Here is a 14,107-nt window from a genome sequence, read left to right on the forward strand (position 1 = left end):
ACTCAGTATCTGAAACATAATAGAAACTTAATAATAAATGCTTAATAAATACCTTGTATGATATCATACAATCTATATCACATGGGCAGTAATTGACAAAGCTAGAATTTCAACCACTTTCTGATAAGAGTGTCTCATAATGCCTCACTTGGTCTATAAAACATCTATTTAAGGGTAGAAATGTTTTCTTTCTTACTTCACGAAATAATATATATTTTATCCAAATGAAGTAAGGATTTGGAATTAAAAATGACAAATTCACACTGCTTCCTGAGGTTGCTACTTTTCCTAGAATCACTTTGACTGGACTTACTAAAAATCCAATGCTATTATCTACAACATAGTGACTAGTCCAATGGGTCAATTTAGTCTTTCTGATGCAATACAAAGAACCCTGGAATGGAAATCAAAATACATATGTTTCAGTTCTCTCACTTATATTACTCTGTAACATGGTCTCCAGAATGTTACTTTTCCCCTTCTGAGTCTCAACTTCCACCTCTGTAAAAATGAGGATTTGTACTGGCTGATCTCAATGTCCCTTCCAACTCTGATAGTCCATGTTCTCATTATCCTATAAATTTAATGAAAGAGAAAAATCAGTCAAACTATTTGAATGAAGAAATGTCTCACCCCAGGTAGGTGGTAGGGCTTAAGATGAAACTAAGTAACTGACTGACTAACTAACTAACTAACTAACTAACTAACTAACTATATATAACTACAACTAACTAACTAACTAACTAACTATATATATATATATATATAGTTTCTGCTCTACTACATGTGTCTGTGAAAAATTTGTGTCATATACTTAATTGTATTTAGGATTAGACTGAAAGATCCTGCAATAGGTGAAAATTTAAGGCAACGAGTTGAGAATTGTGTGCTAAGAAGAGAATGTCCATTTCAACAAGGCTTCTTTATATAACTGAAACGTGCAAATTTCCAGACAAATCTCTGCAGGGCCCCCCGTTTTTTACTTATTATTGGTCTTTAATAATAAGATTCATTTCTTTCTCCCTGAGCAAACTGTATTAGAGGGCAAGATGCCATGAATTTAGTGGATAATCCTTGTTGGGAATTTTGTAATGAAAAAGGAAAGAAAAACTTAACTCAGCCTTTAGCAGTACTTTATTGTATTGTATTGTATTTCTACTTTAAATTGCCATATAAGAAATCATTGCAAGATTCTGCCTCTCCATTTTTCTAAGTGTAAACCAGAGTAACACCTTCCTCCTAATTTTACATTCTTCCTATTCTGTAAGACAGGTTCTCTGAAGGACTACAGGGACTCTGGGCCCTGGCCATCCATCCTGCTGCTGGCCTATTAGTACTTTTGACATTTCCAGTTTTTTTTTTTTTACAGCTAAACAATCCTATGTGTGTTGACTACAACAATTAGAATATGATTACGTTGAGAATAGGGACACTCTTTTCCAGTAGTATACCTGATTATGGCACAGTGCTGGGCACATAATAAACCCCCTGTCGTCATCATAGTCATCATTGTCATTAATAATAGCTAATTTATATATAGAACTTAATGAACATCTACAAATAAAAACCTGTTAGATAGTTGCTATTATTAACACTGGTACAGCTTGATGGTACATTAGACAGAGCTCCAGACCTGGAATCAGAAAGACCTGAGTTCAAATTTAGTCTCAGAAACATAACTGCATCTGAGTTCAGATTTTGTCTCAAACACATTAGCTGTGTGACCTGGACAAGTCACTTAGTCTCTGCTTGTCTAAAAAAAATGTATCCACTGGAGAAGGAGTTGGCAAATATGCTCCATTATCTTTGCCAAGAAAACCCCATGCATTGCTATGGTCCATGAGGTCATTGGAGAGGGAAATGACAAATTACCAGTATATTTGCCAAGAAAACCACAAATAGAGTCACAAAGAGTTGGACATGACTTAAAAACAACTGAACAACAGCGACGCTCCCCCTCATTATATAAAAGAGGAAACTGACCCTGAGTGACCCAGGGGTGACCCACCTAAAATATATCTGAGACGGGAGTCAGACCCAACTCTTCCTCCCTCCAAAAACACCAACCTATCTAATGTGCTGTACTGCCTTTATCTGTCATACATTGGCTGAGAGATTCATAGGTATGAATTTCTACAGAAGCCATGTCAGTATACTATTTCTACATGATGCAACCTGACCAGCCAAAAATAGTCAATGTTGTTGTTCCTTTTAGAATCTTTCCCCATAAAGCCCATTTTGTTTGTAGTCTGCATTTTTCCAACAAGCTTCCCATTCCCCTCCTTCTTCTCTTGTGCAGGAGTCTTTCTTCATGCTGCAGCCCAGGGCAGCGGACTGGGATGCTACACCGGAATGCTTTTCGAAGGACACCACCTTCTCCAAGGAGTCGACTCAATGGGATGGCGGGACCAGCGTATCAACAATTGGAAGAGGCAAGGATTGCAGATCAAGACACAATTCCTTGCCAAGGGTAAGTAATTAAAAAAAAGTAGTAATGGGGAACATGTTTTGGTAAGTCCTTTAAAATTTACAAAGTACTTTATTAAGAGCAACCCTACATGGAAGATGGAGCAGCTCTTATTTTAATCTTCATTTTGCAAAGTGTAGTTAAGTGGCCTACACACAGACATCCAGTTAGTAAGTGGAGGATAAAAACAAAATGATTGCACCAGAGAAAATCAGAATGAAAAGGAATTCCTGGATTACAGAGTCTAACCTGTACTTGATCATAAGTCCCTTTTACAACATCCCTGGCAAATAAGCATCTAGGCTTCACTTGAATTTTTCATGGAAATTGAATTCATTATTGCTAGAGGCTGTCCATTCCATCTGGGAGACATTAATACTGAGGAATTTTCTTCTTCATGTTGAATGGAAAAGTCTCTTTCCTGGAATAGTCAAGCTGTGTGCTGGGACAATTGTGAAGAGATCTAATCCCCAAACTTTCAAATACTGCATGTGATGAATAATAGGAGCACAGTGATCGTTCTTTTTTAGTACTCCTCTTCTGTAAGTTTTCTTTTTTGTTTGTTTGTTTTTCCTGAATCTATGAAATAAACTTCTTATAATGTAATTTCTGGTTCTCTCATCATTTTACTTAGTTTTCTTAGTGCCCTTAGCTCAATAATGTTAACAAACCTTTAGAAAATATGTTGTCCAAACTGAGCATGATGATCAACATCATCTCCATGTAAAGGGCTCTCAAGGTATATATCAAGCTCTCATATTTCTGGAGCTCCAATTTTACACCACTATTTACATTTAAGCATCTCTGCTTTGAAGTCCTACAAATATATTCTAACTAAACATACCCAAAATAAATTTTATTACTTGTTCTCCATAATCATGCTTATATTCTTCAGTCTTGTCCCTGCATTAGATTACCTTATTTCTATGGAGGACCAAGCCATCTTCTCAGTCAACAAGATTCATAGCTTTGGGATCATCCATTATTATTCACTTTCCTCCATCCTGCATATTGAACCATTTGTCATGTTTTGTTTGTGGCATTGATTTGTTCATTCAACAAACATTTTCATTGTTTTTATAACACATATGAAAATGAAAACTTCCATATACAGTAGACTAGAAAAGAGGATCATGCTGAAAACAATAAATCTCTATTATATACAATTTGCTTCTTTTTTTTAAAGAATATAAGAAAGTCAACATGTAACTTCTAAGTCTAATCTCTTTTGTCTTTGATTCCTTTTGGATTATGTCTCATCTCTTCTTTTACATATCAAAAAAATCCACAATGACCCTCTTTCTTTTCTTTTGCAGTCTTATCTTTTTTTCTTCCTTTACTTATTTCTCTCCTCCACTACCTCCAGAAAAAGAGAAAGAAAAATCTTTTAAAACAAATATCTGGAGATAAGGAAAATAAATTGTAAGTTTGTTCCTGCCTGAAAATCTATATTTCATCTTATACTTTGATTCCATCACACCTGTGTCAGATGGTGGGTGAGATGCTTCATCATTTGTCCTGAGGTATCATGGCTGGTAATTAACAGTGATCAGAGAATTCTTAAGTCTTTGAATATTATTTGTCTCCATCATTTTTAATATATTAATTGTTCTCCAGGTCCTGTTCACTTCATTCTATATCAATTTGTACCCTCCATTCCAGTGAAATAGAAAATGTAAACTGAGGAAACTATTTCTTTTGCAATGACTGCTGTCCTCTGGCTTTGACTAAAGAGAGGTTCTAATGGGAACCTGAAACTGTTTATTTGTAATGGAGGTAGGAATGAGAAATGCTGAGGGATACTAGTACAGGGACGCTGACACACAGAGATGCTGACACACAGGAGAACTGCTTTGGGGAATGCTCTGGGGTTTGCCTACTGATCCCTATTGATGGCCAATGAATCAGTATATCTTTCTAACCTCCTCCCCCCTTCACTCCCTCCCTTCTCCAACCCTCTCCTTTCTGCCTCCCTCACCTCCCAGTTCTTCTTTAAGCCTTTGGCTTCTTCCCACCCCCCTTCAGTAAACTATAATGATACTCTTTTCTTTTCCTTTTTTCAAGTCAAGGGGTTTATTGGGATAACAGGATAGGAAACTGAGGTAAGAGGGATGAGGATGTCCCTAATCTATAATGAGGAATAATTTGAGGGTTTGAGAAAGTTGTCCAGTCACAAACTGTGACTCTAAGACAGTTAGAGAGATGGAGGACAATACCTGTTTAAACTCTTCTTTCTTCTTCTTCACAAAGTCAGCAAGGTCTCTCAGCTTAGCCCCAGAGAGAAACAAAGTTCAAAATCTCTCCTTCAGCCTGGCTTTCCTCCAACTGTTGGTCAGTCTAATCTCAGAGAGAATAGAGGTTTCCCTTTGATCAGAAAATTCCCAAAAAACAAGTTAGCCCCAAAAGGGTCCTCAGCCAGCCTCAACTGCCAAGAGAGGGAAACAAAGTTCAAAGTTTCTCCTCTGGTCAGCTTCAACTGCCCAAAGCCAGAGAGACAGAGACCAAGTCAAAGCCAAGTTTTTTTTCTTCCTCTCCTCTGTGGCCAGAAACCCCCAACTGCCACTCCTGGGAACATTCCATTTGGAACCTTGCTCTTTCTCTTGATTGACAGGAATGTTAGTCCCCCAGCTTGTTTCTTGCATCTCGGCTTCCAAGTCCTCTCTCTCTCTCTCCATGCCTCTACCACACCAGGTATCTCTGCAATTACACATTTCATTATTTCTTGTAGTACAAGAATAATCATATGCCACAATCTGTTCATCTAGTTCCCAAAGAATGTATTATCTTTCCCTTGGTTTCTAGTTCTTTGCCTCTATAAAACAGTTGTTCATCCTTCATTTTTGAAGATTACCAATGACATCTTGTGTCTTTTGTTTGGGCATGGACTCTTCATGTTTAAGGCATTTACTTCATTTTCCCTCAAATTTGTGTAAGATGGACCTAAGTCATTTCTCCATTTTGAGCTTATTTTGATATATGTTTAGAGATATTGGTCAATTACTAACTTCTGCCAGACTGCTTTCCTGATTTTCCAGTGATTTTTGTTATTTTGAAGTGCCATCTTTGTGTCAGCCACTATTCTTGGAGCTTATAACATGGACTAAAACATAAACCTTCAAAACAATTACGCAAGGGGAGGCAGCTGGGTGGCTCAGTGGATTGAGAGTCAGGTCTAGAGACAGGAGGTCCTGGGTTCAAATTTGGCCTCAGACATTTCCCAGCTGTGTGACCCTGGGCAATACACAGTATTGACTCCAAGATGGAAGGTAAGGATTTAAAAAAAAACCCAACAACAACAAAACAATTACACAAGATGTTATCTCATTGTATCTTTCTTATTAATTCTCTTCTTTTCATTTACATGTCCATTTCCTTAGTTTAGGAATTTATTCACTTCACACCTGGACTATTGTAGTAGCATCCTATTAGGATTCCTTTTTTTTCTTCCAGTTTTTTTCCAGTTTTCTCCTTTCCATTCTTTCCTCTATACACTTGCCAAAATAATATTTTTGATACCACACTGCCTCACATACCTTTAAAGATTTTCTCTATTGCCTACCAAATAACTTATACAATCCTCTACTTGGAATTAAAAAATGTTTATAATCCGACTTCAGTCTAACATTCCGGTGTAACTTCTCATTATTTCAATCCACACAGACTTATTATTGCCAAACATGGCTCACATAGGCTATTCTCCATACCTGGAATCCATTGTTCTCTCTCTCTCTCTCTCTCTCTCTCTCTCTCTCTCTCTCTCTCTCTGGTTTTCACTCACTCTCCCTCTCAAACCTTTAGCTTTATTAAATGTTTAATTATACTTTCAATTCCTAGAGAAAAAAATTCCATGCCCTTCAGTGGTTTGTATTCACTATTTAATCAAACTATTTATTTATTTGATTCAATGTTATCATATCATCTCCCTTCCCTTAACCCTGACACCCGAAAAAAATGTAAGTTATCTGAAATCAGGGAATATTTCTTTGTTTTTGTTTTTCATATTCCTTGTGCCTTATACACAGTAAGTTTTTTTTATCAATTTTCATTGGATGAATCCATAGGTATAACCAGAGTAGAGTAGAGCCAAACTATCACTGCACTGATTAGAACAGATAAATCAGTGTTGAAATAGAGTAGCAGGAGAGTTCTAAAGGTGATCCATTCTGATTTTCTGGCCAATCAAATCCACCCCTAACTTGGTATATTATTTTTTTCTTCTTCTAGTGTAAAAGACTTTGCTTTACTACAGCTGTTAAACTGACACCCACAGCAAACAGAGAGACAGAAAGACAGAGGTTGCAAGCATTTCCTCATCTTGTCACTTTTGGGGACTCTTGGGTTTTCTCTGGATATGAGGTTGTCTAAAGCTCTGACTTTTCTGACAGAAGATGAGAGTAGTTTCTTTCAGTAGGACTCAAATAAGAAGATACAAATAACAAACAACTCCTGTTTTGTAGTTTGGAAGTTTTTTTGAGAAGACTTTGGAAAATGTACTTGGTACGGATCTGAGGTGACACAGACTCAACAGAACAGAAGAGTCCTTCAAAATGCATAATGAAAGTTGGGAATTATTTTCATCTGTTTGCTTTATCTCTGAGAAAATATTCATGCTTGAGCTCTCAATTACAGATGATTAATATTATTTATTGATGATTTGCTTATTATTCACTAAAATGATTTTAATTAAGACTAGATTTTCTCACCAAAGCATGAGTGGAAATTCACCTGTAAACATCATTTTTGAAATGACTGAAGTTAGATGCCAAAGTGTATTATATTAAGCAAATGAAAATATGATAAGTCGTGTCACATTTTAGCAATGACCAAGTTGGCACAAGGCTTTCCTGTATGCCAGGATTTTGTCTCTTCAACTCCAAGGCTCGTAGAATTCTCAGATCTCTTCAAGGCTCAGCTCAAAGACCAGGTCCTATATGAGTCCTTTCCTGGTTCTAGTTATCACTGCCCTACTCCTACTCTGAAAGTGCCTTTAATACATTTTATGTATTCTTTACAAGTACTTCTATGTGTATATGTTATATACCTCTGTTAGAATCTATGATTTTTGAGACAGGAATTATTTTGTTTTTCTCTTTAGTTAACCGACAGCTAGCATAGTGTTCCCATATAGGAGATAATCAGTAAATGTCTGCTACCTTGAATTTAATTAAAGAGAATAGATGTCATTTGGACATTTGATTTTAGTTTGGTTGCCCATAAGCTTTCTCAGTAAAATGTTCCTGGTGTATTTTATAAGAGCAATAGGAACTACTTTTGATGTGGAGATGATCTGCCTAGGTGACAGCTTGAAGCCCTGTTAGAGACAATTAATTACTGGAATAATGGATAGTGAGTGAGGACTAGAATCAGGAAAATCAAACTGACCTCAGATACTTTATTGGTTATGTCGCCCTGTGAACGCACTTAAATGCATCTACCTTGGTTTCCTCAACTATAAAGTGGGAGTAATAACAGCATCTTCCTTGCAGGGTGGTTGTGAGGGACAGATAAGATAATATTTGCAAAAAGTGTTCCACATTGTACCTGGCATATAGTAAATGCTGTATAAATAATTAACTCTATTCCCTTCCCCTTCTTGATTAAGAAAGGACTATTTTTAATTAAATTTTGTTGAAAATAGAAGTCTCTTAAGGTTTCAGTGATTTTCATATTCAAGAATGACATATCTAATCTGTCAAAAATGAAGTTATTTTCACCAGAAAAGAGACTATAGTTTTTTTCACACAAAGTGAGAAAAAAATTTTCTTTTGCTTATTTTTAATTTTTTCACAATAATCTCTTAGCCATTTCCTTTGTTTTTTTTTCATTGTATGATATGTATCCAATGTTGATAAATATTGAATCTGAGGATAGGAATCACTTGTAGAATAAAATACATAAAGCAAATTGGTCTCATTCTTGGCTACCCAAAATATCCAATTTTCATTCCTGTCAGAAGGGAGAATATCTCTCAAAAGATTAGAAAGTGTACTGGTAATAGAATGTCTCAGCTCAAGACCCACTTCAAATCTGGTCTAAGTCTAAGGAAGGAAAGAATTGATTTCTAAGAACCATCAACCATTTAGTTTTTGAGGTTTCCTTCAAATCATTTGGTAATAATGATAGTGAATCAGGCTCCCATGGTACCTCCTTATCCATATTGCTTAAGCTCCAAATATCATATTTAGTTCCTAGCAGTATTCTTTGGCAAAAAGAATAATTTGAAAATTAAATGGAAGACTTGATTTTTGTGAATTCCTCCTTTTTAAGGCAACTGACAAAATGAAGTATCTAACTTGTTTAGGCCCTCATGAAAACGTGCCATTTTGTGTCAGGCTGGTACAGACCAATAAGGATATCAAGCCATCTGCGAGACGCATTAAGTCAACATAAAAGTGTTTCAAATGAAGAAAGGATCATCCTGATGTTTAGTTTCAGAATTTCTAGTAGAAAGTAAGCAAACACTCTTGGCTCATTAATATGAATAAGAAGAGGACTCAAGCATTTTGCCCATGCACCAAGAACCAAATTAGCAGTCTGTTGAAGCCTCTGCACCCCTTCTGAGAATTAAAAAAAAATAATCTCATTATTAAAAATCAAAGCTAATATCCCAAGGAGGCAACAAGTTGGCTATAGCACCAGACCATACCACAGGGTGTGGGGACAGGTCTCTTCCATAGCCATTTCCCTGAATGATCCCAAAGGCTGCTGCTGGAAACTCTCAGAGCAGGCTTGAGAATTGAGAGGAATAGGGCTTTTTAAGCATTAAAAAATACTTATGATTACCAAAAAAAAAAAAAGGAGCATTAAGAGATAGTGAAAATAAAGATTTTTCTCCTTAAATAGTTTCATGGATTTGATTTAATCTGTCTTTGGATCGAACATTTCTAGAAACTCCAAATATAAAACAACTTTACATCAAAATAGCCCAGTCTAATTCATGAAAGAAAAGAAAAAGTCTAATCAAACTGCTTGAATATCATGGAAACAAAATAACAACTTGATCAAAACTTTTCATTTTTAAACAAACATTTTATTTCAACTAGAATTAAATTGTTTTGTTTTGTAGTACATTTCACTAAGTCCATAATGATTCTTTAATATATTCAAGACTAGGTGTCAAGCTGATTTTTAATAGTCCCATCCTCTGTTCTCCTTCCTCAGCACACTTATGGCATACACTTACCTAGAATGTTACCTTAGCATATATAAATGAGGTGATACAATACCAATATTAGTATGACTAAAGTCTTTATAATAATAATGACTAACATTTTTGTAGTGCCCACTATGTGCCATGCACTGTGCTAAATGCTTTACAGTTTTCATTTTATTATATCTTTACAACAGCCCTGGGAAGTAGATATTATTATTCTCATTTTAAAGATCCAGAAACTTCAATCAAATAAAGATTAAATTATTTTCTCAGGGTCATACATATAGTAAATATCAGAATAAAAGTCATTTGAACTCTGGTCTTCCTAACTATAGGTCCAAATATCTATTCATTGAGCTAATCATGTTCTCCTATCAAAGTTTATGCCCTCAAATATGAGTAGGTTTAAAAATTCCTTGAGGTCAAGAACCTTGTTTAACTTCATGAGTGTATCTCTCCCAGTGACTAACATTGCTTTCTATGCATTCTTTTTTGTTAACAATAATTGTATTCCTATATGTTGCTTTTATTTAATCTACATTTCTGAATGTATCACTTCTCAACTAATGAGGAATCCCTTTTAACAAACGATTTACAAAAAAAAGAGAAAAAATTCCAACTAAATTAACAAATTGCAAAATTCTGACATTGTTTTCAACCTCTTGCCAATATTTCTTGAAAGGTTGAAAGGGAGAGAATTTTAAAACTAGATAAACTGGGGTGTCATAGTGCATAAATGCCCAGTTCCTCAATTTCTCCATATAAAATATAATATGCCTTTCCTCAATTATTTCCAGTGAAGAGAAGTCGCATATGTATATACATGCATGAACATATGTCTCCCTTGTTCATTGTTGTTTGGTTGATTCAGCTGGTCTGACTCTTCATGACCCATGGACCATACTGTCCCTACAGTTTTCTTGGCAAGGATTCTGGAGTAGGGTGCCATTCCTTCCCCCAGAGGACTAATGTAAACAGTTTAAGTGACTTATCTGCCCAGGGTCACATAGATAATAAGTATCTAAGGCTGAATTTGAACTCAGGCCTGACTTTGGGACAAACACTATCCACTGAGCCATGTAGACAGCTGCCCTTATGCATAGATATGGTCAAATAAATATTTCCTTTTAAAAATTTTCAGTGATTGTTTATTGTCTATGCATCACACTCCAATGAGCTTAGCTTGAGATGCAAGTGTCTCCATGACTTGATTACTCCATCTTTTCAAGTTCTACCTCGTGTTCAATTGTCTGACCCAAAAGGGCATTTTCTGTCCTTGATTTGTTATTTGATAAAAGGGAAATGGATGTGTTCCTGATCCATGTTTCATAACTCTAGTTTCTCTTCAGAAATATGATCTATCATATTTTTAATGAAAAATCATGCAGCTTTGGCTACTGTCCCACTAATTTATTTCAGTAAAGATAGATAGATGGATAGATGGATAGATGGACAGATGGACTAATAGATAGATAGATAGATAGATAGATAGATAGATAGATGAATAGGTAGATGAATAGATGTGTAGATACACATGTCCACACACATATGGTGGCTATTGTTTCTCCTACATTATGGGGTCCAAAATGACATTACTTGGTGATTTCTTTGGACTCACACATTAATTAGGTTTAAGTGATGCATTGTTGCACGAAGTCTCAGCTTCACTATCTCTTCCAGAGTCACTGACATCCAGTGGCAATACAAAAGTCAAGATGGCTGGTGATGGCCCAGGATATGGTGGATGACTTTGGCACCCCAAATTTCTGATCAAGCTCTAAGATCTCCACAATGTCTGATTCCTCCACCTTCATAGTTGTTAAGACGAATTGTTCTCACGAAATTCCTTCTGCCAGAGGAAGTTTTTCACATGTCTTCAGTAGACTCACCACTAATTAATTCATCAATGGGTTTGAGGATGGTCAGTTACCCCCAACCTGGTTTAGCCTCCCTGTCTAGGGGTTTTACCAAGGAGTGATCATTGCACATTTTATAGCTTGGGACTGCAGGTCAGAACTGGGTTGCAGGTGGACACAAATGGAGTAAAAAAGCCCTGAAAATGGCTCAGGCAGACCTCACATCAGAAATATTAGTCTCCCCTGAAAACCCCAAAGACTATCTATCTCTTTATCTGTCTGACTACCTATCCATCTACTCATCCATCTCTCTCTCTCTCTCTCTCTCTCTCTCTCTCTCTCTCTCTCTCTCTCTCTCTCTCTCTCATTTATCCCTATAAGTATGCATTGCTTTAGGTGTGAGGAATACAATGTATGGAGAGTGATAGAAAATATGCATTTGTAAACATGAATGTGCATATATATATATATATATATATAAACTCTGCTACAAATATATGTCAGAAGAGAATGAAATCTTTTAAGGTTTTGCTCTTGAGAAGATGCCATGATGCTATCTCAGCTCCTTCCATATGATAACTAATTTCCATGCTTCAGTGATGAACTGGAGATTTCTATTTGTTTTCTCTTTCTTCCCATGTGAAACAAACTTCCCTTGCCTTTGAGAGTCCTGAATATCTGTATAACCAATTCTGACAGTAACAGGATGGAAGAACTGAGAAAATGTAATATCAGCTGAATAATTAATTAGCATATACTAATTAATGAGTAGACCAATCCTTTCTTAATAAGTGCCTTAAGCAAACAAACATCACCATGTCATTGCCATTCTTTTGGGACACCTTCAAGAAGAAGATGGATAATCAGGAACAGAAAGGGACAGAAAGGAGCTATGCCTCTGATTCTATAACTGGGGGTGCTTTTAGAGATTAAATAAACATTCTGTGACAAAGCTGGGCTGGTCCTGGGAACCGAACAGTCTTCTTATATATGTAAGACAGACAGAAGAGACAGAGATGGAGATGTGGAGACACATAGAGAAGCAGAGAGGAGGGAGAGAAACCCTCTGAAGATTCTTTGTACACCTCTCTAAAGTATACACTCGATCCTTATTTGTAAATACACAAAAGCAAACTAGGAAGCAAAAGGAAGATGCAGAAATTCTATAACATTTAGCAGATTGGTACCTTAACAGAAGAGATTCAAATACCATAATAAAGTAAACATGTCTATGTACCATTTACTATGTACTTGTCAGATATCACCATATATGTCCTAAGTAATTTACCTGGATTCCATTAATATTTCATCAATCCAGTGCTGGAGATGGCAGGTTCTGGGTTCAAATTTGACCTCAGACACTTTCTAGCTATGTGAATGTGGGCAAGTCATATAACTCCAATTGCCTAGTCCTTACTGCTCTTCTGGCTTGGAATAGATACTTATTATCAATTTTAAGAAAGTAGGTAAGAGTTTTATAAAGATAGATTTCAACAATCTAGGGGCAACCTAAGTGGTTCAATTGATGGATCACTAGACCTGGAGTTAGGAAGACATCTTACCTGTGTGACTCTGGGCAAGTCACTTAATCCTCTTTGTCTAGCTCTTCTGCCTGAGAGTTGTTACTAAGACATAAAGTAAGTTTATAAAGAAAAGATTTCACTAAACAGATTTTTTTCTACATTCACCTGTTTCTGTCTTTAGCAATAGTAAACCAAAATTAAGTAAAATGTTAATAGCCTTAAGCATTACAAAGGGAGGAAGTGTTGACATTTAACCAATTTTTAATAGTGAAGAAGGGAAACAGGGTAATCTTTTAAAGATTTAAAGGATGAGTGTGATGGGAATGCATGTGATTTTGCTCCAAGGGATCCCCAAAGGAAGACACGTGGTTGGGATATTTAATTCAAATAAAGTCAAGATAAATTATGGGATAAGGTGAGAGGAAAGGGGGAAAAGTAGAAAAAAGAGGAGACAGAGAGAGACAGAGAGAGAGAGAGAGAGAGAGAGAGAGAGAGAGAGAGAGAGAGAGAGAGAGAGAGAGAGAGATTAAACTTCACTTCTTTATGACAAACTCAAATAGTCTGGCTAAGAATCTTCCCAGTTGGGTACCTCATTTCTTGCTAAATGAGCAATTAGAAGGTTGGAGGAGTAATTGTGAGGGGAGATACAAAAAGGGCTCTATTTACATTACTCTCTTTAAAATCTGAGGGATGCAGAAAATCCAGTCCTATAGTTCCTCTCCAGCTCAGCATGACCACTCTACTTCAGATCCAAATGTTCAGTTAACAAATCTTTTCCTGGCATTGAGGTGAGGACATAAGCATTTCAGTTTTGCCAGCTACTGGTAAGTGCAGCTTACTCCCTTAAAAGCATTTAGAAAGTTGCAGTCTTGTGACATTTCCCTTATGAAATGGGGCATTAAAATTTAGGGGAAAATGGAGTATAGAAACTCAATGGTTCCCCCTTGTTTTGTCACTATAAGTTATCATGGAAAATTGCAGGTATTCTGTTTCCTTTCCAGATTGCCTTTTGGGGGAGGGTGACATTTATCTGCTCGTTTTCAAATGTTAGACAAAGACCAATTATCCATAGATCACTTTAACTATCTGTTCACTGTCACCTGTCTAA

General features: G+C 36.3%; 1 protein-coding gene across 2 annotated transcripts in view; it reads left to right on the top strand.

Moving 5' to 3' along the window:
* The window catches only part of NRG3 (neuregulin 3), a 1,175,669-nt gene that overhangs the window by 1,152,998 nt on the left and 8,564 nt on the right, over window positions 1-14,107 (top strand). For both annotated transcript variants that reach the window (XM_001365491.4, XM_056800197.1), the window contains exon 8: window positions 2,300-2,470. In XM_001365491.4, coding sequence (XP_001365528.1) covers window positions 2,300-2,470 — 171 coding nt within the window. The remainder of the gene's footprint in view (window positions 1-2,299; window positions 2,471-14,107) is intronic.

Source organism: Monodelphis domestica, chromosome 1 (assembly GCF_027887165.1).
Source record: "Monodelphis domestica isolate mMonDom1 chromosome 1, mMonDom1.pri, whole genome shotgun sequence".
Lineage (NCBI taxonomy): Eukaryota > Metazoa > Chordata > Mammalia > Didelphimorphia > Didelphidae > Monodelphis > Monodelphis domestica.